Raw genomic sequence first — 27,300 nt, 5'->3', positions numbered from 1 at the left:
GCCGCATCCCGCTCCGCGCGGCTGCCGGGCGGGGGCAGCGGGGGTGCCGGGCGGGGGCAGCGGGTGCTGGGGTGCAGCATGGTCCGTGCGCGCCTGGGATGCGTCCCCTCCGCATTTCCCACGGTCCCGCTGTCAGCCCGGCCATCACTCAGTCAGTCTTTATCTGCTCGGGTACCCGAGAGTATGCACACCTCACCTGGACTCTCCTGAACTTCGGGAAGGGCTAACTGAGGGGAAGCAATGTTAGCACCGTTGTGGAGGAAGCTGTGGGTAAGGAGCAAAAGGACGTGAATGAAACTGAAGACGTGTTTGCCAGTGTGGGGCTGTTGTACCTGGGAAGGGACATGCTGGACAGGAGGGCCTTCCTCCTCTGCAGCAGAGGAGGTAGGCTGGGTTTCTGAGGAGGCAGGGCAGTGCTCTGAGCTGGCCTAGATCTCTGCTGGGAATTTTCAGCCAATGCAGCAGTTACTCACTCCGTGGTAAGTTTGGATGACCTTCTTCTTGTCATTCTGCTCAACTTGCTTGGCAGGTATTGATCATATTGATGACCTGTTTCCCTGTAACTTTTTGCAGGGTGTGCCTGTGGCTGGTTGTTGTACAGCAGGGGAAGATGCTCTAGAAAAGTTTGAACTTGATGTCCTGGGGAAGCCCTTGGTGACTGCTTCCAGGATGAGTAATTAATTTCAGACCAGTGTCCTCACAAACAGATTTTGAGGAACTGCTAGATCCATCTTCCTTCACCTCGCTGAAAGGGCACTGTGTCCCCACTGCTTTATTTGGTTGGGCAGAGCTGTGTGCTCTGATTCATGTTTGTAGAATCAGTCCTAGTTCATGGTTAGCCCTGACTCTGCAGAGAGGGTGAAAGGAGTTTAGTGCTGTGATTCTGTTTTCTTCCCTCCCTTCCACTGTACATTTTGTGCAGTCACACTGTCAGGTTCATCCTGTGCACCTTGTCTGAATGCTGGGTGGTGCTGCAGAAGTGGGAATGAGAGCAGAGTGAAGGGCTTTGCTGCCACATTCTTCAGAGAGGCCCTCCCTTCCTCTTTGCCTAAGCTGAATTGTGGATCCTGCTCCCCCTCCCTTCACACCTGAGCCCGTGTCTGTATGGGTGCAGTGTTTGTTGTGCTGGCTCTGTCCTGCTGCTTTATGGAGCTGGGCCAGGTCTGTTGTGAGCTTCCTGGGATTTATAAATGATGTGGTGTGGGCAAGAGAAGCCACTCTGTGTCTTGGACTGCAAATGTGCCCAGAAGTTGAGAACTCAGTTCCCAGTGGTACCACAGGTTGCTAGAGGAGGTGTGTCATTTGCATATGTTTGCATGAAAGTGGCCTTTGCATGTGTTTTCTATATTACGAGAGACAAACATGTTTTGTTTATGTTGCTCTCTATCTCCCAGATTATTATCAAATGGATTTCGCTTTCCACAAGTTTGAGGAATCTGGGCTTATGCCCCCACCCAGAAACATCCACAGTGCCTGAGCTCTCCTGACTTGCCCTGTAATGATGAACCCTTTGGTGTGATCTGTACCCCCTGGAATAGCCTCATAGGTGAGCACTGGCATGATGAGCTGAGGACCTAGAAGAACTTCAACTTTTTTTCTTATAGTGCCAGGAATATTAATTGAGATGGATGCAGTTGTCTTTTATGTACAGTTTGCTGCTATGCCTGCATCTTCTCAATCCCCAGTTGCCAGGTTATGAACATGAAGAGAGTTGTGCTCTTTGGAGTAAGACACTCCTGTCTGCTTAGATGCCAGGGTAGTTTTACAGATGAAAATCTTTTGGGTCTTCCTTGCTGCTGTTGGTATTGTGAGGAGAAGAAAACAGGAGAAACTCTATCAGGATGACAAATGATTCAACTTCAGCAAAGTTCAGTAAACAGAGAAATTATCTTCCATTTTAGGTTTTCAGGGGAAATCACCTTTGTCTCAAGTGAAATATGTAGTGCAGATCAACAAGGAAACAGAAAATGAAATCTTCGAAAAATCAGTCATATAAAAACTGAAATCTTCCAAAGTAAGGGATACCTGAAGTGTTCTATCTAATATATTTATATTTTCAGTGGTCATTTACATGCACCTCAGCTTCTTCAGAAAGACTGCAATCATCAAAATAGTGTAACACCATAGAGAAGCAATGTAAAAATATTGCAAACCAATTGTCAGCAGTTTGTAAACCTCTATACCTATCCCTATACCAATAATCAACTGCTAAATAGAAATCTCTAGGGTTTCTACTGCATGAATTAAATCCCTCTGTGGCACTTTAAGCATATTTTTTTAGTAGTTCAATGATCTTCAGATACATTTTCTCAGTTGCATCAAGGCCCCAGAAGAAATCAAAATGTCCCCATGCAGGAAAATTCTCATGGTAAATGAGATTAGTAATCCGAGGAAGTAGCCTTGCCATGTCTGTTGGGTCTGCAAATTTGTCCTGTCCACCACTCCAAACAGCAATTGGTATCTTTATCTCCTCTATCTTGTACTCAGGAGAAGCAGTCTGTAAGACAGGGAGGAGACCTGGGTGAATGCTGCTGTATCAAAGTTGTGTTTAGAGAAAGGTTTCTGTGCAAGCACCTCTCTTTGTCTTTTGCTTCTGCACTGCCTCCAGTAAAACCATAAGGATGAATGCCACCCTCTTATTGCTCATTGCCCTAACCCCATTCCCTGCCTTGCTTGTCATCACAGAAGAAGTTAAAGAAACACAGAAGGTTAAAATGGAGATCTGAACCAAGTGACTTAACACAGGATGGTTATTTGTCAGTGTGGTAAGACACCATGCACAAGATGTTTTGGAACTTACCCTTATCAAAGGGTGGTTTTGTTATCTTTCTTCTTGACTGCTTTTTGGGCCATTTTCTAACTTTCCACAATATTGGAAATAAAACATTGTCCATTTAAAAATTTAAACTTCAGGTATTTAAAGACTGTATGCGTGTATGAAAGGTGTCTGAGAAGGAAGGTGTCCTTGGAATCTTTATCCACTAGTAAAATAATGTGCCCCCCTAAAAAAAACCTGCCCTGACTCACAAAGTGCACAAGTAAACTGATCTGATCAAACCTCAAAATAATCAGGCGAGATTTAAGAGTTGCATGAGGAGCAGAGCATTTTCAGGTGTTGACTACAGAGTAACTAAAGCTCCTACAGACTAAACTTTGCCTGTTTCCTTTTTTTCCATACAGGATACTTTAGTTCTCCCCAGCACTCTCCAGTGTGCCACACTGAACCATCCCTTAAGTTTAATTTTTACAGCAGGTAGCCTCTGAAAACCAAGGTATGCATTTCCAATTATTTTTTTCCATTCCCATTTTAGTGTTTATCTGAAACACAGTTTGAGGATTTTTGGGTAAGAGCTCTGTACTCATCCAGTCCTAAGACCTGGGTGTGACTCTGCCTTTTGGGAATGGCAGGCAAGCTGACATGTTGTTGGACGCATCCCTGCATCAGTAGGGGAGGTTGCAAGAATCTGTATGTGCTGTGTTTGTGAATAGACTCTGACAATTATGAGAATTAGATTCAGGTGAAGCTTTACCTAAGACCACCCTTTCCTTCTTTTTGTAGCATTCAAGGTGCTAATGTATTAATTTTTCTTTTCTTAGTTTTTCCAGGACCAAAGGATGAGTTCTCAGAAAAATGAATTGCCTTACCTGGTTGTATTTCTTCATGTTTTCCTTACAGCCATAGTCATAAGCTTGAAATTGATCTGCATGTTTTATCTGTTAGTATTGTAACAAGGACAAACAAAGTGAAAATGTTAAGAGACAGAGTGCAGGAGTTGTTTTCTTGCATATGATTGAACTTGAGTCTCTGGCAGTAGACAGGATTCCAGGGATACTGAGGAGGGATTGTGGGATAAGTGGTTTCACCACCTTTCCCCTTGCTAGCATTTTCTCCTGATCTTCAACCACTGCCCTTGTTATGTTTAGTTATTAAAGCCTTGCTGCCCTACCTTAATTGGCTCTTTAATTAGCTAACATAGCTCTTTGTGATACAGGAGCATGTCAGGGCTCTCACTAGCCTGGGATACCTCCTCAAAATCCTGGATTTTGTGTGCCTGCTTGGTCTGCTCTGCTCTGCTCACAGTAGCAGCAGCGATATCAGAGGCTCTGAACTGCATACAAGAATATTGGGAGCAGAGTGTGATTACCTTAGCACTAAACTCTTGTCTTCTATGATTTGTCTAAAAGGAATATCAAAATAATAAAGGATTAACCTGTTTTACTGATAATGTCTGTGCATGTTTTTAAAATCTAAACCTCTAAGTAACTGAGGATATGATAGAAATCTGCTAGCTCATCTCTGTTTTCTGGCTCTGGGTGCTGGGTTTCTGGTCTGGCTACCAGGAATTTTAGGCAGGGGATATACAGCAGCACACATGTATTTAAGGGCTGGTTTAAGTGGCACAGTTCACTTAGAGTTCACTTAAGTTCACAGTTCACATAGAGTGATGTATTTCTGAGCCAGTGCCATCTTGTCCTGGTTGGATTTGGAGCCTAGGCAGAGCAAGCTTAGGTTTGAAAGTGGCATGAGGTGGCAGAAGAGGCAGATCCCCATTTTGCCATTGTGTCAGCAGAAGCATTTGTGCATTAAACTGGCTTTTGGAGTTAATCAAGGCTGCAATTAATCCTCTGGGAGACAAGCTTTAACCTAGATCACTTTGGTTCATCCCTGACTGTAAAGTTCTCACTTATGCCACCTGCCAAGTGCCTAGGCTGTGCTTGTGTTCACTTCTGCAGCTTTTTGCACACATCTCCATAAATAAGGGTGAAGGCTGGAAGCCATTAGAGCCGAGGGAGGTGTGATGTGCCCTGGGGAAATCTCAGAGCCTGGTGACAAAGGGGAAATTCAGGGAGTGGTGTGGTTAACCATGGGGAGCAGGGCTCCCTCTGTGACAGGTGAGATGTGATGGGCAGATTTCCAGACCTGTCACCTCTGGACTTCCCTGTTGGCTGTCAGTTGCATAAAAAGCCATACTAAGAGTGTTTATATGTCAGCATAGTTGTACCTGCTGCCAATGAATAACATTCTGTACTGATGTTCCAGCTGGGTAATGTCCCATGTATGAATCTGTTCGACTCTGGAGACAAAGCAGAAGTGTTATGAAGGCAGAGATCCAGTGCTCTGACATAATAAAACTGCGAAGGCCCTGAGCAACATACTGCTGCTGTGTTAAACCCCCCTTTTTATAGGACATTCTTCAGATATAAAAATGGAAGCTGAGGAAAGATTCACAAATACACTAGTTTACAGTGGGAATGATTACATAGGATTTTTTTACCTTTGGAATAATATTTTCAACATTAGTCCATAGCCATAGAGAAAACATAATTTGAGAAACATGTATGGCCTTTTTTTTCCCCAGGTTCTATGATTTTTATTATGCTTTTAAATAGTGCTGTCCATAACGAGTAGAGAAAGATTGTTAATATGCAGTTTGCTTCAGCGTAATGAAGCTGCATGTGTGAGAGCTTTTCATGGGTACACTTGTTAAATAGTCTGAGAGATGAAAGGTGACTGGAGAACAGACATGTGAAAAGTCTGTAAGAACAAGAGGTATCAGCCAGACTAAAGGAATCCAATCTTTCTGCTGGGAGAAGTGTGAAGAAACAGATCTGAGTTTTGGCTGGAAACGTTTCAAGGTGTAGCAAGCAAAAATAAACCATCTCTTATCTTCAGAGGAGTCAGATGTCTTGTTGTTTTGGAAGGAAAATATATGAATTTTTGCAAAGGAGAAAAAGATCTTTGTCCAGTTACCCTTCAAAGCTTCTTCAGATTTCTTGTATTGAGGTGCTTACCGTGTTCATATTTTGTACCCTGCCCCCAGCGATGTAGTTGAAGATACTGCCACAAACTTTCCCCAGACATGCACAGAACTGTGTTACAGGTCCTTTCATCAGCTCACTGTATTGAAGAAATCCTTTGCAGCCAAGCAGTAACTGAGGGGAAAAACTTTTCTTAGCTGTTGCAAGATTATTTCATGCAGAAAACTCTCTCTTCTTTAAGTCACTCTCTCTTTTTAATAGTCTTGCCTCTTCACGAGAGGCAAGATTGCTGAAACTGCTTGTTATCCCACTATCCTTTATAGTGTGTTCTTCCCAAGGGCAGACCACCTGTTCCTCCTTCTCCTTGAGACAAGTTCTGGAGGTCACTATCCCTCTGTTTTTAGTGTACTGATCTCAGTGAGAAAGGAAGTTGGCTGCACTGATGGCCGCAGAATACACGAAGTCCCTTTTTGCCCTAATATTTTTTTCCTAGCAGGTACAAACTGTACTGTGATTAACACTTCTAAGTAAAGAGGGATCAGACAAATGAGAAGAGTGTAGAGCTCAATGCTCTATAGTCACATCATGGGTGCAGCTTGGACAGAAAGAGGATGTGCTTCTGTGGTTTGACCTAAAGTATAGCATACATGATTTCCACATTCCCAGCAGATTCTATTGACACCTTCTGGTGTTTAAACTCCATTTATCACTTTACAAGTAAATACTTTATGGGCATAAATAATCTGCATGTCTGATGAAACTAAGATATGAAATATTTTATATGTGGTTTTTATTAGTGCTTAAGGCTAGATTTAGTAGACTATATTAGATTTCTTTTGTTCTGGTATTTGGAAGTCTTCTTCAGAAATACTTGACTTAAATAAATAATTATGAAAGTATGCCTGCTACCTTCAAGAAATTGCAAAAGTGATACTACGTGAAACCTTGCAGTTCAGCTCCCTAGAAAGTCGGAAGTCTGATACGCTGAATTAAATTCTAACTGATCACCCCCTAAAAGTTCAGGTTGACTGAGTCCAGTAGAGAAAAGCAGACAATTGTCTTTTTCTTTAGAAGGAGGAATTACTTACCCTGATCAGTGACTGGGGAAGCCGGGTGATTGTTACCAGAGGACTGGTAGCATGTGTGATGGTGACCACTGGTGCCAAAGCAAAGAATGCTTTAATCTTCTGAGACAGCTCAGGATAAGTAGAAAATGCTATGAATCCTGCAAGCTCAGAAAAGGAAGTCAAGCTGATGAAGAGATCTCCACTGACCAAATAAATAAAAAAGCAGTAGGCAGCAAAGGAGTGAGACTAGATTAACATCCCATTGGCTGTTTTCTATTTCTGTGCTGCAGACCTAAAGAGAATGTTTGATTCTTGCTTAAAACCTTTTTTTTTGGAAGATAAAGTTCATTCTAAGGTCACAAGCTCATTAGAGCATGTCCTGATACTGCTTTTGTCAGAACTGACAATTTTGTGTTAAGGCCAGTTTTGGTTGAAAAGGTATATTAATCAGATTTTTGAAATTCAAATTCTCTCTAAAGTTCCCTAAACTCAAAATAAAGAGTTTCTCAGCTTGCAGTCTCTAAAAGACTGTGCATGGGTATGCTGGCATTCAGCAATACAATAATTATCTGAAGATTAAGAATAAAATTTTTCCTTGTGATTAAGGACATACTTGCATGAAAATAAATTCACACATAAAGGAAGAGTATAAGGAAGGCATTTAAGCTAAAATGGGTTTGTCCCATCCTGTTTTCTGAATGTGTATAAATTTCTCCACTGATGGATTTAACTAGCTGACATAATTATCTGAAGACAATGAAGGTGGTGACTTCGTCTGAACTGGTAATTCTGTAAAAAGACTCTTAGAATGCACACATGGGAAGAAAGGAAAACGATTTTCTAATAATGCCACTTCCCCCAATTTTCTCCTCTGTTTCTGAGTTTGTTTTTCTAAAAGGACAATTTACACTGTAGCATAAACCCCAGAGTCTTCTCACAGACCTTATGTATAAATCATAAACACTAACACTGACTGTTTGGTACCCAGACAGTTCTAACATTACCTGCAGTTGACCCTTCAGAGTGACCAACATAGTAAACATCCTTCTGTCCAGTTTTATTCATGATGAAATTCAACTCTGCTGGAATGTCGTATTTACCTATCTCATCAAAGCTGTGGGGAGAAACACAAAAAGCTGGCAGACAATTTGACTGTCACCCTGTGAGTTACTGACTGTCAGTTTTGTCCCTTGCACCAAGCAGGACCCGTTGAAGGAGGAGGTTGCACACTGTGTCTGCATCCTTGCTTGAGCTGGGGCAGTGGGCAGAGGGGTGCAGCTGTGCAGCCTGGCTGCCTGCTGGGCTCTGTGTGGATGAAGTGCCAGTTTCACCTGACAGCTGCAGCCTCTGGGGAACTGAGTTTAATCAGTGCTTTCACCTGCATGCACTACAAGAAATAGTTTTCTCTCAGATAAATTTATCTCTCAGATAACAACTAAGCTGTAGTAGATCAGGTTTCTAGACTGAGCTGAGCAGGCTCCTGCCCTTTCTGCATTTGGGACACGGTGTGTCTGATGGAAGACATCAAGGTTACAGATGTCTCCCAGTTTAGGAAGCCTCTTCCCAAAGAAACCAGGGTGTTGTATGGACAAAGGTGATCTGTGTACTTCCAGCTTTGCTTCCGTGTGTGCTGATTCCAGAAGAGCCTATCCAGATCATGCAGCCAATTCCTTCTTATAACCTCCCTGATATGCCCAGGAGTGGCTGCATCTGTGGAAAAGGGTTTGTCTAGTCTCCTTAAATGTTGCATGTCCCACTTGAAGTCAGACTATATGAAAACATGTAATGTTTTCATATAATTCAGAGCGGAATTTTTTTCATACAGCCAGAAGAGGAAAGGTTCTTCATTCTAGTAGCAACTGCCTAATCTTGCTAGTTCCCTGAAAGTTTCTTTCTTCAGAAATTCTTTCTCCACAGAGTACCTGAACTGCCAGAACTCCTTCTGGCAGGGTTTGAGGGTCTTGTGTTTTAAAGACCAGGTGTCTCCTCGGCTGTTTGCCAACCAGACATCATAGCCAGCATCTGCAAGGATGAAGCCCAAGCTGTTGTTGGGCAGGTTGGAAATCCACTGAATCGCATCTCCTAAAACACCATGATGTAGCAAGACTGCAGGCTTCCTGCCTAAAACAGAAGAGATTTTAGGCTGTAACAGTAATAGGGAATGTGTAGTTAAAACTGAGGTGCAGATTTCGGTTTTACTGGAGTGTTTTAATATACAGAATTCAGGCTGCATTCTAGGCTGAATGACTGGGTGCCCTTGCTGAGATGGCAAGGTATGGAACTTTGCAATGCAAAGGGGAAGGATGGAGAATCCATGTAAGACTTGGCTCTCAGGCTGTCCTTATACCCTGTATATCATACCTGCATTTTGGCTGTTCCTTCCAGAAGGAATTCTGTAAACAGTAAGGATGTACCCATCCTCCGTTGGAACTTCATATTCCTCGCTGGGGAATCCATGATATCTGATTATTTCACTCTGTGGAAAGCCAAAGGAGAGTTTTTTATCATGCATTTACAGTGTAGTTATTGGTGTAAGAACTGTTCAGAGGCTGCTTCTGCCCAGGAAAGCTAGCCAAGAACATGCCAGGAAGATAAATGTGATAGCATATTGCTAGCCTTTCTCTACTGCTCTGTGTTGTAGTGGTAGGGAGGGACACCAAAAGGGATTCCTGCAGGAAAACAAACCCCAGGCTCTCTTTTTTGTGGATGATTCTATAGCTGCCATGCTGTAGCCATGGCGGCTGGAGGATGCAAACAGCAGTGAGAGGAGCTGGGATAGATTTCTGTGAAGTGGCTTGTGTATTCGACTTAATGCTTACTATCACTCAAATTGTAGTAATTTCTGTAGCTCCAGCACTCAAGCACCACACAGAATTATAGTAGTAGCAGGATGCAGTAAAGTCTTCTAAGACCTGCTTAGATGGTAGTTGTCTGGAATTTGATTCCCTATTATGGGACAAAGTGAGTGACTAACCTTTTGGGAGATAGTTTATCCTGTTTTGCTGACACAGGTTGACACAGTATGTAGTATGATATTCTGCCTTGGAATGTGGTCAGACCACTCAAATAATGTCCTGTTTTGCAAGCTATCAGTGGTGTGCTGAGAAGGAACACCATGTGTTTCTGTTGGTGTTGAATTATGCTAAAACAGGTCTGACGCATCAACCCCAAATTAGCATCCTGATAATGAAACGAAGATCTGGCAAAGATAAACTGCTATGCCAACCTGGAGACATAAGGTAGTCAATCACTTTATACTTTCAAAGTCCAGTCCACTTTCATATGGTTAAGTTCTCCTAATATATTCCTTCTTGGAGTGTGTATGAACATTTCTGCTTTGGGTTGGGACACCCCTCAAAGTTACTCCTTGAGGATGAGCAAAAGAGATTTTGCTCACAGTTGATATGGGTGAGGGTGAGTTACATAAATCTCTTCTTTAATAATAGTTTCTTTTCACTAGCTTTAATACAATGGCTTTTATATGATTGTATATGATTTCATTGTTATAATGCACTGTTCTATATTATCTGATACCAGTAGTTTTAGCTACTTTTCTGTGTAGTAAAAAAATCTGATTAGGATATTTTTGTCTAATCATTAATTATAATAAATAATTTTTTTTTTTATATAAATATATTTGGTTAGCCCTGCAGGACAAAGTTGAAGAATGGTTCAATCACACCTTTATAATTCCTTAGCCTTCAGCAGTGAGAGTCAGAGGCTAAGACTGGATTCAGCTGCACCCAAACTCCTTTTTGAGAAGGAGTTTGGAAATCAAGGGGGTCCTTTCAGCACTTCACGACTCAACAGAAGGGCTTCTCTAATGAACTTTGTCTGAAGTTCCCACTCTCCCCACCACAAGGTTGTACCTTTCTAGATATTAAACGTGCAGCAGTATCTCTATCTGACCACAGTGAATCCTTTCTTGCCCAAGTGTGGTTAAGCAAGCCATAGAGGGTGGATCTCCTATTTCAGACTTACAGCACCACCTACTACACTACTGCCACAGTGAGGAAACCTTGTTGATTCAGAGCAAAGGGTTTTTGTTGTGAGAATCTGCTGTTTGAAGTAGGGGCTCAAGCACCCTTACCACTGTGCTAGGCAAACAGGTTGTTACAGAAGGGCAGGCCTTGGGAGTAGAAGCCAATCTTTTGTTTCCACTGCAAAGGAATTCTTCTCTCTAGCTCAGGCTGTTTGGATAGGAGCATCAACATTTCCTCTAGGTCCGTGATGCCAGAGGGACCCCTTTGAAGGGAATTTACTTTAGCCTCCTGATAGGCACAGTTAGTCAGTGGTAGTGGTAGTGGGAAAGATGCTTTAGAAAAAGTGAAAGAAGGTGACCCAACTCACAACATTCATGAAACATTCCGGGTTGCGGCTCATGCAGCGGCTTGTGTCAACACCTGCAGTGGAGGCTGCTGTGAATCCTGCTGAAAAGGCAATTCCTTGGGAGCAGAGCAGCACGAGGAGGCACCACATCTTGGGGCTGTGTGGAAGAGCACATGCTCTTTGTTCATTAGGAAGAGAGTGGTGTGGAATTCCACAGGAAGACCCAAGAGGAGAGTCTCCTGAAGGTTGCCCGAGGTCTGTTCCCCAAGGGCTACCAGAATAAGTACCTGTGTAAAGGCAGGATTGTCTATAGCTTTTCCTATTTTGTGTGGACCACAAATGAGTCCAAGGCTCCAGGATGAGAAGGAACCAACCTGGAGGCCTGTGTTTATATGATATTGATGCTTGTTTGTGATGATACCCTTCTTTCTCTCTACATATGGTTTTTTCTATTGTAAATCTGTCTTGGAGAAAAGGCTGAATTTTCCTGGATTTTTGGCATTGTCTGGTGGTCACCGTAAAGCTTGTCTGAACAGAAACCATAGTGCTCTCTGTATAGCTAATGCCCTGCTTTTTGGCTGTAGCCACCTTTTGTAATTAGCATGGATGAAACAGGTCATAAACCCAGGGTGTCTTATCTGAAACACCGTAGGGGAGATCATTCAGACTTGGAGAGTGTGGAAAGGACAGGTAAAATGTTTATTTGTTTCCTCAGAATTTCTTCAGGAGGGAGGGAGTGAGTGAGTTGTCAATTATTTTTATTTTTTATTAAATCTATCATATCCCTTGAGTGACCACATTCGAATTAAGCTACAATTGGAATATTATAAATAGATAGATAGATAGAGAGATAGATAGATATTAAAAATATATATAATTATATATTATTAGAATATATATACAGTGTAATACTTTGAATATTGAAATCTAAACTCATTGTGGCCTATGCACTTTGTAGGAGAACACTCTAATTCTTCTGTCAATACAACAGAAATCATCCTACCTGTGTGCTCTGGAAGCACAGTTTCACAGTAAATTGTCACTGCTTTCTGCTATTTTATTTAGTTCAAACAAAAGTAAAAAACACATTCTTCTTTTTCTGTATGTCAAGCATTATTTGGGAAAAAAACTAAAAAGCTCAGGATAAAATAAAGTAAAGACAAAGCTATGGGGTAGCTAAATTATTACCTTGTTTATGGTGTGCAGTTTCTAAATACTGTACTGAATATGAAAGCTTTGTAAATCAGACCTAATGCACCAATCAACTCCAAGGCTTGGCACACAACTGTCTCATTAATCTCAATAGCCAAGTCATGACTGTAGGAGCCTTGAACAATAATCTAGTCTTTTTATGCAACAGAACAATGCCAAAGAGTGACATTTACTATGGCAAACTGGAAATAACTGAAATACAAAAAAACAACAACAACAACAAAAAAAATATAAAATAGAGGAAGGTGCCTGAAAGATACATTCAAAAGTGCCATTTCTGAGGGTTTTTGATATTAATGAAAACAAACCTTAAACCTTCTAGAAATTCATCAGTGTACTCTTGAGAGAGTCATATAGACTTCACATACACTATAAATGGGACAGAAAGACACCAGGTTAGCAGATGTCAGAAAATCTGGGTTAACTTGCAGGGAAAACTCAAATGCTTTTGGAACTATAAGAACAAGATTTATTTAATTTATATACATGTTTTCAAAGCTGAGATTTCCATGCATCTGCAGTGAGTCCCTAGAGGAAAAAAACAAGGAGAACAAAATAAAACAATTAATTACTCCTTTTTCCCATTTGCATGGGCCAAAGTCTTTTTCCTCTCTACCTCTGGCACACCTGCCCTTTGATGCTCGGCAGGCAGGGAGGATGGCAGGCTGGCTGCTCTGAGAACCAGCTGCACAGAACCAGGACAGCACAGCTGGATGGAGACAGGCAAGGAGAAAGAGAGCATGGATGCAAACAAACAAATTTACCTCTGGTTTGACTCGTGCTTGCACCTCCTGCTGCAGTTCCTGGTCAGTCTCCTGCTGATTCACTGCCAGAAGCTTGTGCCAATAAAAGGAGTAGAGCAGTAGAGTTCTGTGTGAGATCTGCATACACAGGAGAGCATGTTTAAGTGCTGCTTGTTTGGCAGTATTTAAGGAGTGGAGTTATTACGTGATAAATAGCACCGTTGCATGATATTCTGAAAGACCAAATTGCACCATGGATCTGGTGAATTAAAAAGACATCAAACCTGTCATTAGAATACTTATGAGGAACTTGGTTTTCTTGTTCCCTGAGGCTGTGGCAGATCTTTGTACTGCTACCTGTCTTAGTAAGTGCTGTAATTCCTATATTTTGGGATAAAAAGGAGAAAGAATCCATCTTTTCTCAAAACTTTCTAGCTGTGAATGTGATCTCTGCTGCTGTGGGTAGTACAAAAGCCGTTTCGGTCGCTGGTTCTGCACCAGTTGTTTGTTTTCTGAATTGCTGATTGCTTGGGGACAATCCTTCTCTGTTAGATAATCTTAGAATAAAACCAGAAGTGATTTGAAAGGTGTGAACCCCACAACATACAAAAAAGAGTTTGCTCTGAATCACCTGCTTCTGTAGGGATTCTCAGGAACTTAATTAAGTTTGAAAACATTGTTTAAACTTCAAGTCAAGAGAGGGTGTTAGAACCAAGTCTTATTATTTCCGAGCCACCTTGATGAACTGTGTGACTGCAATATATTAGAGACCCCTCCCTATCCTCTGACTTAATTGAAGTCAGCCTTGGGGGCCTGATCCTACTGACACTGGCCTGGCTTCTTGATTGCAGGAAATTTTTGGAAACGTGGGTGCAAATGATATGCTGCCTTGCCTGGGAAAATAAATGAAGTAAGTACTTAGTGGACAAAACCTGAGTGTCGCCACAGAAGCAATTCTGCTTTATGAAGTAGGGCACAGTATGTGGAAAAGCCAAAAAGGTGATTTCTCAATGAAAAGCATCACAGCTCAGCAGGTCTGATACCTCCACTTGATGAGACATATTGAAGGCTTTGCTCTATTCCCAGATAACACCATCCTACATTTTTTGTTTTATAGAACTGCCAGCTGGGAATGATCTGGAACATTTTACCTATATCACCTTGTGGTGGCATATGGGATGTATGAGATATTTTCTGATATTGTTGATGGGAACCACGTGAAGAGCAAAAGAAATGTTAGCCCAAAGGGAAGAGAGAATGAAAGTAACACATATAAAAAGAGAATAAAAACCACAAAGCCTAGGAACAGAAACTTCCCAGGATGGACTGTCCTTACTCAGAGAACCAGGGCAGATGAGATAGTAAGTATTCTGTTTTAAAATGCTGTGGCAAAACTGAAGTCCAGGTGGTCTGGCCTGGAGCTGGACATAGCATGAACTGAGTTTAAGGTTATGAAATACAGGCTCTGGTCCATGCCATGGAGGGGTTTCTTTGTGCTTGTTGGGTCTGAGTCAATCCTGTCCTGCAGCAGAGGTGCAAGGGACCCTTGCAAGAATGCTGTATAAGTGGTTAAAAGTCTTCTGAGGGAAAGTGTAAGGTGTCAGTGTCCCTCTTGTGCAGACACTGGCCATTCCAGGTCTGCATTTCTTGGGAATATGCATTTGGGAGGATTGTTCTGCACATGTCTCCAACAAGCCACAGGTTGCTTTCCTGAGAGCAATGTAACTCCTGTGATTTGTGGCAATACAAATTCTACTGCTTGGAATTTAAAGAGACAAATTATATTCTGTGACGTATTGAATATGCTGTTCTTCAGCTATTGATATCTAGTTTAAAAAATTAATTTACCTTATTATTGCCCTGGTGAAGGTCCTTCTGAAAAATATTTAGCTCCCTTCTGGTTCACATGAAACTTTTGAAGTGTTGTTGAATTCTGTGAGGAAGTAAGAATCATGTTTCCTCCACAGACTGGCTAGGGGACAGTTTGTCCATGCACTGTCTTGACACCCTTTGGAATAAAAAAACCCCTTATTCATAAAAAATAATTTTTTCAAGATTCATATCTTCATTTGCAAGTATGGCAAAGAGCACTGAATCAATAGGTTAATCAGAAGTGAACCTGAGACTATATACATCTATATACATTTGCATGAGTTTCATACCTCATCATGGGCTGCTTAAGTGCTCTTCAGTTGAAGCTGGGACCAAAGTAGTCACTTCAATGATTTTTTTTTTTTTTTTTTTTTTTGGTTTGTTGGGGTTTTTTAAAATACCTTTTCAGATTACCATACATTTATTTATTTTTGTTAGGAAGAGATTAATTAAACTACTAAGTTGCTTTATGTATCATCTTAGTGATTCGATATTTCTTTCAACAGGTTGTAGTTTATAAATTCCAACAAGCAGGTCAATAGATGTGGGAGGATGTGAATATCTTAGGATCTTGATGTGGAGAAGATCTTGATGAAATAATGGTAAGGAAGACCTTTTCAGCTTGGAGGTGTTACTCACTCTTCCATGTCCTTAGCCTAATGTCATATTCACCACATGCTTGAAGATCAGTTTGGTGTAAGGATGCCAGTGAGTCTGTCACAGATGGGTGTTATCTCTGTGTCTGTTACGTGCCAGCCTAACGTTCTTCTGATAAGCAGCCATTGAAAGGGTTAGAACTGGTGCCAGCAAAAGAACACTACAGCCAGTAGCTGTACTACTTTAATTAGAGAAGGCTGGAGATGGTCCTCTACCTTGCTGAGAATCAATATGAAAATTATTTGGAAATAGAAGTTGCTAAATGTAAGGCAGAGGGCTTGGGTTTAAGATGCAATCCTACATGCATATGTTTTAAAACTTTTTAAAATTTTGCTTGAAATACATGAAATGTGATTTAAACTATAAAGGGAAAAGATATTTTTGAGGTGAATACAGAAATTTGAAATACACTTGCCTTGCTCAGAAAGACTGAGTGTAGTACAGAAATGTCATCAGCATATTATCCTCAGGGACATCAGTAATAATTCTGTTCCCAATTAGCATATAAAATTACTAGGTTAAACATGAATCATATTCACTGGTTGGGCTGGGCTAGAAGGGGAAGACTGAACAAAAGTGATGAAAGCGACCGGCCTGTTTAATTAAAGAGTGAGAGGCTAATTATACTGGGAGTTTTCATGAAAGGTGTGGGATTTAGTTGTTTCCCTTTTCCTGACAGGCGTTTGAGGTGTTCTTGCAGAAGGTTTGGAATATGTTTTTATTTTTGGACCCTCTGTCCTCTTTTAACTCCTCCATTTCTTTACTTGTGAAACTTTCTTCCCTTCTCTCTCCCTTCTCTCTTCGACCTGTTTTGCTACTTTCCTTTTTAGGTAACTGGAGGCTGTTATTGCAAAAATGACAAAGGAAAATGCTTCTGTGTTGTAACTTGTTCCGCCAGTCTCCCATAAGCTGCTGCTCTCACGTTTACCTCTCTGGGCTGGGTTTCTGAAGACAATTGTTTTGTGCTACTAAGTAGAAAGCACTGAGAGGAAACATAGCTTAAGAAAAAGTGATACTTTTGAGTTAACTATTAACCAGATTCAAACAAGCTCTAGCACATTTCAAGTGAGGGTGAGTTGCTGGGCTGTTGAACAAGAAGGAGCTCCAGAGTGAAGAATAGGCATGGGGATACTCTATTCAGAGGTACGTGACCATTTCCTGCAGTTACTGACGCTGTTGAAGGTATGGATATTCACCGGACTTGGTTTGCTCCCTTTGCAGCCTCCCATGCACCGGCTTGTAGAGATCTGGAAGTTTTTCCCTTTGGAAAGGTTTTCCTTTGTCTATTACAAGCCGTCAGTAATATTGTTTACAGAAGCCAAGAAAATGCAATAACCGGCGTAATTATCATGGCTGCACAAATTATGTGTTCAACATTTTCTGTTCTGTGTTGAGATCAGAACGATTCTGTACATGGTGGAAGCAGCAAACAGCTTTGCAAAAAGCAGACAACTCCTGGGCTTACACTGATACAGATAATAAACTTAATGCCTAAGAAAACCTTCCACTCCCTCATATTGTTTTAGGAAGGTAACTATTTTTTATCTTATCTTTATGGGTTTGTCCCCAAACTACAGTTCATTTAATATTTTCCTGTACTTTAGCATAAATTCTACTTAAACGTATTATGTTATAAATTTCCCATTTGGACGTGTGGGAACAAATGAGAGATTTGGTCTTTTGTGACTGTGAAAAGAGTGCACTGCACTGTGTTTCTGTTTCTGGAGGTAGCATTACATAGCTGTTACTTTTAAAGGCTATGTTTCTATGCTGAAAGCCACTCTTTTATTTCCAAAAAGCCAGTCAATGAAATCGAGTATCTTCTCCTCTTTCAGTATTACCAGGAACTTGAATCTGTGCATTCATAAGGTGATCGGCTGAACAGACTGTAGCTTATTCTGAAAGGATTTCTTGCCCCTCTCCGGATCTACTACTCTGAGGTAGTAGTGCAGTGGAAAGCAGTGTTGTCTAGCTTAATTACACAGGTGTTTAAAGAATGTTCAAATACTGTCCATGCTTTTCATGCTTATTAGTTAATATTTTCATATAAATTCATTTTCTCACTTTAAACATTTTGAGATACAGTTTTCTGGGTAAATTATGGTTGATTTATACAGGATAGAAAGCTGGAGAACTGAAAATAAAGAGTTATAAGTTGCCTTTTCTGAGAAGCATGTATTGGATATTAGTGTATTCCTCAGCATCCTAAACATAATTTAGACTTTCCTGTTAAGTTCATAGCATGCTTTTCTGGTATAATTTTAGTACAAAGGAAGAGGCTATGGATTGATTCAGAATATTTTGATATTACAAAATGTCTTCCTTTTTTTTCTAAACAATTGCAATGAGTTGATACAGTTTAGGCAATCCCCTGGAGTTCTAAAGGAGGAAGCAATTATAAACTGAAATTGCTCTCCAAGTTGCAAGACAGGCTTTACCTTCACCTCCTCTCTATTGGTTGAATGCTTTGTCCTTCATACTGTGCCTTTAACCTTTACTTGTGTGGTAGAACTTGCTAAATAGCTGGAGGTTTATCACTAGCTCATCAAAGCTAAGCAGAGTGTGATGCAAGTAATTCTGAAAACATCAGACAGCTTCAGATGTGGTGGTTAATCTAGATCTGGGTAAACTACTATGACCTAGTATCAATCATGTTCCACAATCGATTAAAAAAAATTAAAAATTTGGTTCTATAACTGCCCTTCCTGATAGAGCAAGTGTTATTGCTTTTCTTGCACCACGTTTTTGGTGATCTTGGTACTGAGTTCTCTCAGCCATGAAACCCTTGCATGTCCTGTGAGTACTTCTCATCTTTTCTGAAGCCTTATATACTGAACAACTAAACTCTGGTCTGAAGGGCTTGCAGAAGAAGAAGTATTGTAAAAAGAGAGATTTTAAACACTGAATTATTGGTATATCTAATCTTCAAACTCTACTTTCCATTCTCCAGTGTCTGCCCACTGCTTTTTTTTCAGGTGGGCAGTGTGCCATACTTCATGATTAGCCCTGGCTCTATGGCTGGGCAAAGGCACCTCTGATGAGGGTTAAAGGAGTGTTTGGGGTTGTGATTCTGTTTTCTTCCCTCCCTTCCACTGTACATTTTGTGCAGTCACACTGTCAGGTTCATCCTGTGCACCTTGTCTGAATGCTGGGTGGTGCTGCAGAAGTGGGAATGAGAGCAGAGTGAAGGGCTTTGCTGCCACATCCTTCAGAGAGGCCCTCCCTTCCTCTTTGCCTAAGCTGAATTGTGGATCCTGCTCCCCCTCCCTTCACACCTGAGCCCGTGTCTGTATGGGTGCAGTGTTTGTTGTGCTGGCTCTGTCCTGCTGCTTTATGGAGCTGGGCCAGGTCTGTTGTGAGCTTCCTGGGATTTATAAATGATGTGGTGTGGGCAAGAGAAGCCACTCTGTGTCTTGGACTGCAAATGTGCCCAGAAGTTGAGAACTCAGTTCCACTGGTGCTTTCTTCAGAATCTGTAGTTGTGGGAGCACTTCTCTGCTCACACATCCCTAAAGGAGACTCCAAGACAGGTCCATGCTGCAGTTGCCAGTGATCTCTGGGACAAGGGCAGCTGCAGGGGCTCTCCTGGCTGTCCTCCACTGCCAGCAGACTTCTGCTGTCGTTGTCCTGCTCCTCGCCACAGCGGAGCATGAGCCCAAGACACAAACTTTGGATTCCTTGGGTATGGCTTGCCCCTGGCATAGCTCAGGTACTCTGAGTCCTATTCACAGGTTTATTTCTCTCTTGTGTGTGATGAGTGGATAACAATAACATAGCAACAGTAATAACCATAATGCAAGTATGAAACTGGCTGTGTCACTTCTGGGGCAATCTTCTAACACCGTAGAAAGCAGAGTGAGATTTTCCAGTCTCTTATCCTCCAGGCTTTTCTATAGACTTAAAGGAAATATGTTTTCTTGGGTTTAGTATGGAACCCACTGTTTGTACCTAGCACTGTTCTAACTCCATACTTGGACTCCCTGCTGATACTCCAGATAGATGCTCTCTACCTGTTTGAAAGGAATTCTATTACTGTCTTATAAGCAAACTTTGGGGAATAGTTTAAAACGGTCTTAAGCACAGTTAGTCCTCCTTTAGATAGGGTTTCCAAAGTGACAACCCAAAAATAGTGAAAGATGGAAAAGAGATTTGTGGCTGAGGCTTCACAACCACAGAAATCCTGGCATATGCTCAAGCCCCAGCCTGGGGCCAGGCAGGTTTTGTGTCCAATCTGTTGCTACTGGAAGCTTGTTTTGTTACTTTACTCTGCTTATGAATACAAATCTCTTTCTAGTTTTCATGCTAAATTTCTTGGCCAGATGTATCACCTTTTTTACCATGTTCCTTGAAATTAATTGATCTTCTTTACCACTGACCCTTTAATTTATTTTGGAACACTAGGGACAGTGCTGTCTCTCCCTAGCCCAGCTAAGCAAATCAACCTTTCTTCAGGCTCTTCATATTTATCAGTTGTAGAGATGCTTCATGCTCCTTCTGTGGTCTCATCTCATTTTAGGACCCAAATGACAAGAACTCTACACACTATACCAGTAAAGTGCTTCTATAACATCTCTGTCTGTGAGAGACACTATCTAATAGAGCATTTGCCTTTCTTGGACAAGAGGCTGATTGCCACCTATTTGTAATTTTTCATATCTTTATATTTCCCTATCACATTTTTTTTCCTGAATCCTTATTGTTATTGATATTAATATCACGAATTTACAGTTATTGATATTGTTTGTTCATTTACTTAAATATTCTGCTATGATGTTTGCTTTTCCAGCCATGGAAAAGTCAATTTGAGAAGTATATTACAAGTTTGGTCTGTGACCTTCCTTTGACTAAAAGGTATTTTCAAGAATACAAACCAGAAGAGTGGACCTCAAAAAAAAAAAAAAAAAAAAAAATCCTATACAAATGGGAAAAAAGTTTTTGTTCCTTTGTGTTTTTTTTTTCTTTTTTTTTTTTTTTTTGGGGGGGGGATTTATTATTATTATTATTTAAATATGAATGGAACATGTTAATGCAGACAGTGTAATTTCTACAAAGTACCCCCACTCCAGGGGAATAATAACAATTCAAAATACATATTTACTTTGCATCACACTTTAAATACATCAGTTTTCCAGGTGTTAGTTGCTGGAATGGATGAAAACTTCTTCCTTACATTCTCTGTGCCCTGGGTGTTTTCTGAGAACAGCTGGTTTCAGAAGGTGAAAGAGCATGTGTGACTTGTGTGTGCTGGGCTCTGTGCATGACTTCAGCCCCAAATGATGTGGTCTCTCAGGGAGTGGTCTCTGTGCCATCATTGTTGATGGCTCTAGAACTGAGTTCAGCTGTAGTGTAAGGTTTAGAAAAAGATCCCATGGATCAAAGAGAGCATCAGTCAGAAATGTCTTGGGTTTAATCACCTAGCAAGTAAAAGTCTTGGAAGCAGTGCAGAAAGAAAAGCATAATATATCCTTGAGCTGCTGAATGAGCAAAACCAGCCTAGAAGGAATAAATTTATATGGTAAATGACTGGGATTTGAACAGATGTTCAACCAAAGAGCAAATCTCCTACATCTTTAAATAAGCAAAGCAATACCTAAAGAATAGAGTGGTAGGGTAATCAGAGGTGCAGACAGACTCCACAGATCTTCTCTTTCCTGGACATGAAGGTGCAGTGCTAGATACCAACATGACAGAGAGCAAGGTTCTAGAGAAAACTGATCTTTTAGATGGCACCTGTGTGCAAATCACACCAAAAGGGGTTTGAAAGAGGCTTTTCTCTTCAAAATCATTAAAACAGTTCTGGGTCTGGTGAAATGTAAAATACCAAATTGTATATGTGCAGTTCTATACAAACACAGAGAGATGTGCAAGTTTAAAATATGGCATGTGTTCTTTGTAGATTTTTGACTGATATAATAGAAACAAAACAAGAAGTGGTGCAAGGTCTGGTAGGCATGTAAATACTTCCTTTGGAAATAAATCACTTCTCTTACACAGCTGTCCAGAAAACTAAGCAGTAATTATGCTGGATATAAGCCTGTGTTGTAGATGAAAGTTTGGCTGAAAAAGTGTAAATAAGATTAATATTTTTAAGGCAGGAAGGTGTAGGGGTAGAGGGGGAGACAGAGAGGAATGAACAATCTGGAGGAGTGAGGCAGGAGCTCAGATTTCAGGACTAGATCTTTTTCATGTAGAGCACTTAGTGAAAAAAAGGAGAATGGAGAGCAAGAACTACAGCTAATATTTAAAGAAAAATTCTGTTTTCGAAGATGTTGGGTAAAATCCTCTGTATCAAAGAATATAAAGACTTACTCTGTTTTTTACTGGAGAACTCAGATTCTACCAGTCTGCCCCACTTATAAATGTTAGTTTCTGCCTGTATTAGGCTGTTAGAAACTTGCAGTACTCCTGCCCTTCTCAGTTTCTCCTTAGTCGGAATTTTTGCTCCTGGAGAGGGAAAGAATTGCAGTTTAGGTCAAGGATGTGTAGAAAGACTGAACGAAAAGCTGACCAGCAAGCAGTTCTCAAAAGCCAAGCAGGATCTGACCTGTGGGCATCCTGGCCTGTATTTTTTTTTTAGGTATTTCAAGGTCTAGAAAAGAAACATTGGTAGGGGCTTGGTTTTTCAACTTTCACCTGAAATTAGGTTCTTTTCTGGGAACAGATGAGTCAGGAGTGGCTCATTCTGCTCAGCCAAAGGGAAACCCTGAGATAAACTCAGGCACATGGGCTTGTCCCTGCTTGTTGCTTAATACATTGACCAACTCCTGTGAGAATGGAAGCCAGATTTGGTTTTTTCTTTTTTTTTTTTTTTCTTCCCTAATGGCTGCAAATAAACAGGATTTATTTCCTGGATTATAGAATTAGCATCCAAAATGAACAGAAAATCCATTCCACTGTGCAGAGGCTGTGACTTGGGCTGAGAGCTGCGTAGCAGCTGCAGGAACGTCTCCTACCACCATCTTCTGGAAGGCACCAAGAACTACAGCCCCTGTCAAGTGTTCTGGGGTGTGTGAGGTGTAAGCCAGAATGGGAAGTATGGATGTCTCAGTGAAACACGTGCTGATGAATATTATCTTCTCACTTCAGCCCATCTGCCAGGCAGCTTATAACAACGATTTCAATAAAGTTCATCTCCTTTTGGAGGGCAACAGCAACTGTTTGAATGTACAGGACAGCTTCCTTGGAGACACGCCCTTAATTTGTGCATGTAGACAAGGAAACAACAGGATAGTGAATTATCTTCTTAGGAAACATGCTGATGTCAACCTCAGAAACAAGGTAAGTGGCCACTGACTCTTCCTTTGTGGTTCTGTTCTTTCCGATTCTTGAAGTGCCAGTGGGAACACTAGCAAGCACAGACAAACCTCAAGTTTGTTTCATACTGAGGATATGTGGAGGAACTAAAAGGAACTAAAGGTGGAACTAAAAGGCTTTTCTGCTTATTTTAGGGCCATGTGTCCAGCTCCATTTTGACAACCTGGAGCAAGTTTAACACTGTAGCACAAAACTTTGCAGACCTGCCCTTTAGTTGCTTTGGTATATTCAGTATTCAAAGATTTTTTTTCAAACTCTATTATCAATAGAAGTCTGTGGTAGTTTTTAATACTTTCCTGTTTTTCTCTGATGTCCCAGAAGAGATGTCCTAAGGTCTCATATGTCCTTGCTTCAGTAGCCAGCACCTCCATAAGAGGGGGGTCTGTGGTGATTCCTCCTGCTGTGTGACAGCAACAGCCACATAAGATACCCACTCTGTCCTTTGAATTTCTGCAGCCAGGTCAAAGTTTGCCAACATGGAATCCTTTGGATCCCACATCCTCCTTGCATGTGTAATCCAGTTTCCATGACCCTCTATGTGTTAAATGTGCTTTTACTTGAAGGAAACAAGATGCATTTGTGTCTATTTCTGCTTGAAAAACACAGGAGATTTCCTATTAGATCGTCCAAGAGAAAGCTTGTGGAATTTAAAAATGGTCTACTCTAGTCAATATTAAACACAGTGAGTTCACTGAATGTGGTACTAATCAGAGTTGCTCTGTGTTTAGAAGCACCGCACTTGCCTCCATTATGCTGTGAGAAAACGTTTCACCTTCCTTGACTATGTGCTCATCATAATCCTCATGCCAGTTATGCTCATTGGATATCTTCTCATGGTGAGTCTGGATGGAAGCACAAATTACTCTATCTTTCCCTTGCCATTTTTCATGGCAGTGTTTCAGGCCAGGAACCTCTAGAGAATATGGACTGCTTTCTTAAAGCAAGACTCAATGTGTACAACAGAAGGAGAAGGGATTTTGCTGTGGCTGTAACTGGTGAAGGAATAGATTTTCATTACTGCATCAGTCTGACATTTCTAGAGACCTTGCCTCTTTTTGGAAAAAAACCCCATGGTATTTAGCACAAATATACTTAAGACTATATGTGGATTAGCTGTTTTTCCGTGTTACTCTTTCCCTTGCACCAAACAGGTCTCAAAGACAAAACAGAATGAACACCTGGTCAAGATGTTGCTTAGATCTGGAGTCGATGTGAATGCTACAGACTTTGTAAGTGGGTTTATACAAATGCAAATGTGGGTCACATGCAGGAAACTATACTAAAAACAGACTACAGAACCTTCTAGCAGCATAGCTGGGTTAGGAGCATCAGGGACTGAACTGTCTAATGTACCAGGAGGATTCAGTGTTTCTGCTTGACACTTAGGCAATAGATGTATAGTGTATATAAAAATAATTCCCCACTCATCAACTAATCCTCCCTTTCTGATCAATGCCCTCGTAAGAGAATCCAGGCAAGACAGGCTCATGTACTTATGTATTAAATACCCAATTCTGTAAAGATTCTAGTGATATAAGCATCTCAGTTTTTCAGCATTTATAAGATTTTTAACTGGAACAGATCTGTGGGCTAAAGGGCAAGACCCTGTGTCTTCTCTTGGTCTTCAGAGTGTGCTGATCTGCCATACACAGAATTATGTACCCACTAGCCTACTTGGGTTAGGTAAAGAGCTCCTCTTTTCTAAGGTAGAAAAGGAGAAACACCAATTTTATCAGAAATTCTAAAACACTGAGGTACAAGCAAACAGTATTGTTTAATATTTAATTTCTGAGATCAAGCTCATATGATCCTCTGAAATTATTGTCTTCCTGCTGATGTATCAAGCCTGTTTTAGCAGTTGCATCCCAGGGAAAGAATTATTTTGTTCCTGTTTCTCTCATGGTAATGTATTTGTTTTACTGTGTAGTGTATTGTGTCAGGAAATGGTATATGTGTTTTGCATCCAGCTGTTGAGGAGAATCTGATAGGCTACAGGTAGTTCTACTTACCTAAGCTCTACTAAAGAAGTCATAGAAATAAAATTAATATCCTCTTTCCCTTCAGTCTGGCAACACAGCCCTTCACTATGCTTGTGAAATGAAAAACCAGGCAGTCATTCCTCTACTGCTTGAAGCTCATGCAGACACTTCTGTAAAGAATCAGGTAAGAAGGTGAAGTTGATAAATGTATTTATTATCATGGTGGTCAAGCAGTAAGTACATTGTAGGCCTTAGCTAGCTTAGCAGTTTAAAGAGAAGGGTGCACAGCTTCCTGGCAGCCAATTTGTTTCCTGGGTGGTACGAAACTTTTGTTACATTGCCTTTGTTGACTAGAGCAGCTTTAAAGTATGAATCCTTCACTGCTGGATTTCTACCAGTAAACACTGCCTGCATGTCCCCTGGCTTAGCACATCTCTTACCTATCTTTGTTTCCTCTTCTTAGCTCAGAGCTACTCTATAGTTGTTCCTTAAATGTAGGCTTCAGGGCAGGGATAAAAGTCTCCCAAGGTGTTTTTTGTACTGTTGGGCACCCTTCTTCTGAGAGGCTAGGTCAGGCTGCTTCTGTCACCAGAACAGCTCAAGTGCTGCCCAAATCAGAATTGACCTGGGAGTATCCACACTACTGAGTTGAGGTGAGCTGTGTATTACCTGTGTTGCTCTTGAAATCAAATACTAGCTGAGCTCCATACATTTGGATATAACTCCCAGGAACTTCCCTACTATAGGGGAGGTCTCTGTTCCCTTCTTCAGCCAGAGCAGTATTAGGCCCAGCATGTCCTGAAATCTTTATTTTAGAGCAGAAGTGACAGGGGACCTTACACAGGTGGCAAAGTTAGGAAATCTCTTTATATGAGACCCACGTCTGTCATTTTGTAATGTATTTCATGTGTTTCTTTCAGGATGGGGAGACTCCCTTAGATATAGCAAGAAGATTGCAGTTCCACAGCATTGAAAGCATGATAAGAAAAGATTCTTAGCCACCAAGGATTCTCAGACATGCAGAAAATTACCTCATCTGACAATCCGCCTTTCACAACAGTGGGAGTCCTGCAAAGGATGAGGGGTGACACTTGATAAAGACTCAGTCCACATCCACCCATTCCTTGCAGACTTGGACAGTTTTGTGTGAGATTCATCAGGCCAAGGCCATGAAGTTAATTTTATTTTACTAAGCCATGAATTACTACAATAGTGTAGTAGTGTTCAAAACATTGCCCTTTCCATCTGTTTCATCAGTTTTATTATTTGACTCCTGCAGACTGTGGATTTTGAAAGCTAGTTATAAAATATCTGGAAACCTAAAAATTGCGTATAATGGTTTATATACATATAATGCAGTCACTGCGAAAATAAAATATCTTTTAGAATGTGTGCTACTTGTTCCATAGGAAAACTAAATAATATGCTACAACAGTCATAAAAGACCTGGTACCCTTCTTCTTAATATTTATCTTCCTACAATGGGAGGGGCTGGGAAAACAGATCTCTCAGTTGAGCCCTTCTTCCTTCCATCCTTCCTACAATTTTCACACACCTTAATTCTCACGGTGTTGCTACAAGGGATCTTGTAGGATAGGACTATCTTCTTTTGTTTTCATTTAAGGAACACCAAAAAGGGATTCAATGCCTTACTGGAGACCATAAAAATCACATTAATGCATTAAGAAAGAGTAAAGAAAATATGTTTGGCTCAGTAGAGAAAAAGGTCTCTTGACTACCTTTCCAATATAAACAGTGTACTAAAGAAAAAAAGGAGTCAATAAATGAAATGCCATTGATGGAAACCAGATGTATCATTCCCATGGGACTAGACAGGACAGCATACTGTACAGAGTGATGCATGCAGGACAGGATAATACCAATCATAATAATAATATATGCATGAGTCTTCTCTTGCATAAGTGAAGGCAGAAGAAAACCTGCAGTAATAAGCAATGTATTAAAAGTGGTCCAGTGCTTTGTGATTTAATAATGCAGCAATAAAAGGGAAACTTCTTTCATACACTGCTGTGTTGTGCCTCCTTGGTCTAATGGATCTTTATTTTTGTTGACAATTTTGACCTTTTCCTGTAAGCTGTGCAGTACAGCCTTGCTAATGGGTGCTACAGTAGGTGCATGGACAAGCTAGTGTACTTTTCCTGGGTTGCAAAGACAGATATATTTTTCAGTGTCATTATTGTATTGGATGTCAACTCCAACTACAAAGGGTCTTGGCTGGACAAGATGCTGCAGCCAGATGCTGCTGGCTGCAGCCAGAAACACCCCATGAAATAAAGCTCCTTGTTGGAGCCTGTAATAATGAACATTTTGTGTACACTCTGGGGACAGACTCCAGATCAGCTTGTA

General features: G+C 40.9%; 2 protein-coding genes across 3 annotated transcripts; one reads left to right on the top strand and one right to left on the bottom strand.

The window, feature by feature from the left end:
- Window positions 1-51: 51 nt before the first annotated feature.
- ANKRD22 (ankyrin repeat domain 22) lies at window positions 52-26,594 on the top strand. 2 transcript variants are annotated; one of them, XM_077784629.1, is made up of 11 exons: window positions 52-270; window positions 1,395-1,546; window positions 3,181-3,272; window positions 14,229-14,472; window positions 15,490-15,585; window positions 16,471-16,783; window positions 22,727-22,918; window positions 23,683-23,790; window positions 24,106-24,183; window positions 25,019-25,117; window positions 25,854-26,594. In XM_077784629.1, the coding sequence occupies exons 6-11, from the start codon at window positions 16,763-16,765 to the stop codon at window positions 25,929-25,931; spliced, it is 576 nt and encodes a 191-aa protein (XP_077640755.1). In that variant the 5' UTR covers window positions 52-270; window positions 1,395-1,546; window positions 3,181-3,272; window positions 14,229-14,472; window positions 15,490-15,585; window positions 16,471-16,762; the 3' UTR covers window positions 25,932-26,594. The 2 variants fall into 2 exon arrangements, with proteins under 2 accessions (XP_077640755.1, XP_077640756.1); XM_077784630.1 differs by lacking the exon at window positions 52-270 and having other exon boundaries at window positions 1,080-1,546.
- Window positions 2,264-11,306, bottom strand: LOC144246591 (lysosomal acid lipase/cholesteryl ester hydrolase-like). Its single transcript, XM_077784504.1, has 9 exons — window positions 11,178-11,306; window positions 9,189-9,303; window positions 8,750-8,948; window positions 7,832-7,941; window positions 6,849-6,985; window positions 5,794-5,934; window positions 5,004-5,075; window positions 3,646-3,714; window positions 2,264-2,497 (listed from the first exon to the last, which is right to left on the bottom strand). Exons 1-9 carry the CDS (start codon window positions 11,304-11,306, stop codon window positions 2,264-2,266), a joined length of 1,206 nt encoding a protein of 401 aa, XP_077640630.1.
- Window positions 26,595-27,300: the final 706 nt, after the last annotated feature.

Source organism: Lonchura striata, chromosome 7 (assembly GCF_046129695.1).
Source record: "Lonchura striata isolate bLonStr1 chromosome 7, bLonStr1.mat, whole genome shotgun sequence".
NCBI classification, from domain to species: domain Eukaryota; kingdom Metazoa; phylum Chordata; class Aves; order Passeriformes; family Estrildidae; genus Lonchura; species Lonchura striata.
The sequence above is the reverse complement of the archived record's forward strand: the minus strand, read 5'-3'. Positions and strand labels throughout refer to the sequence as shown.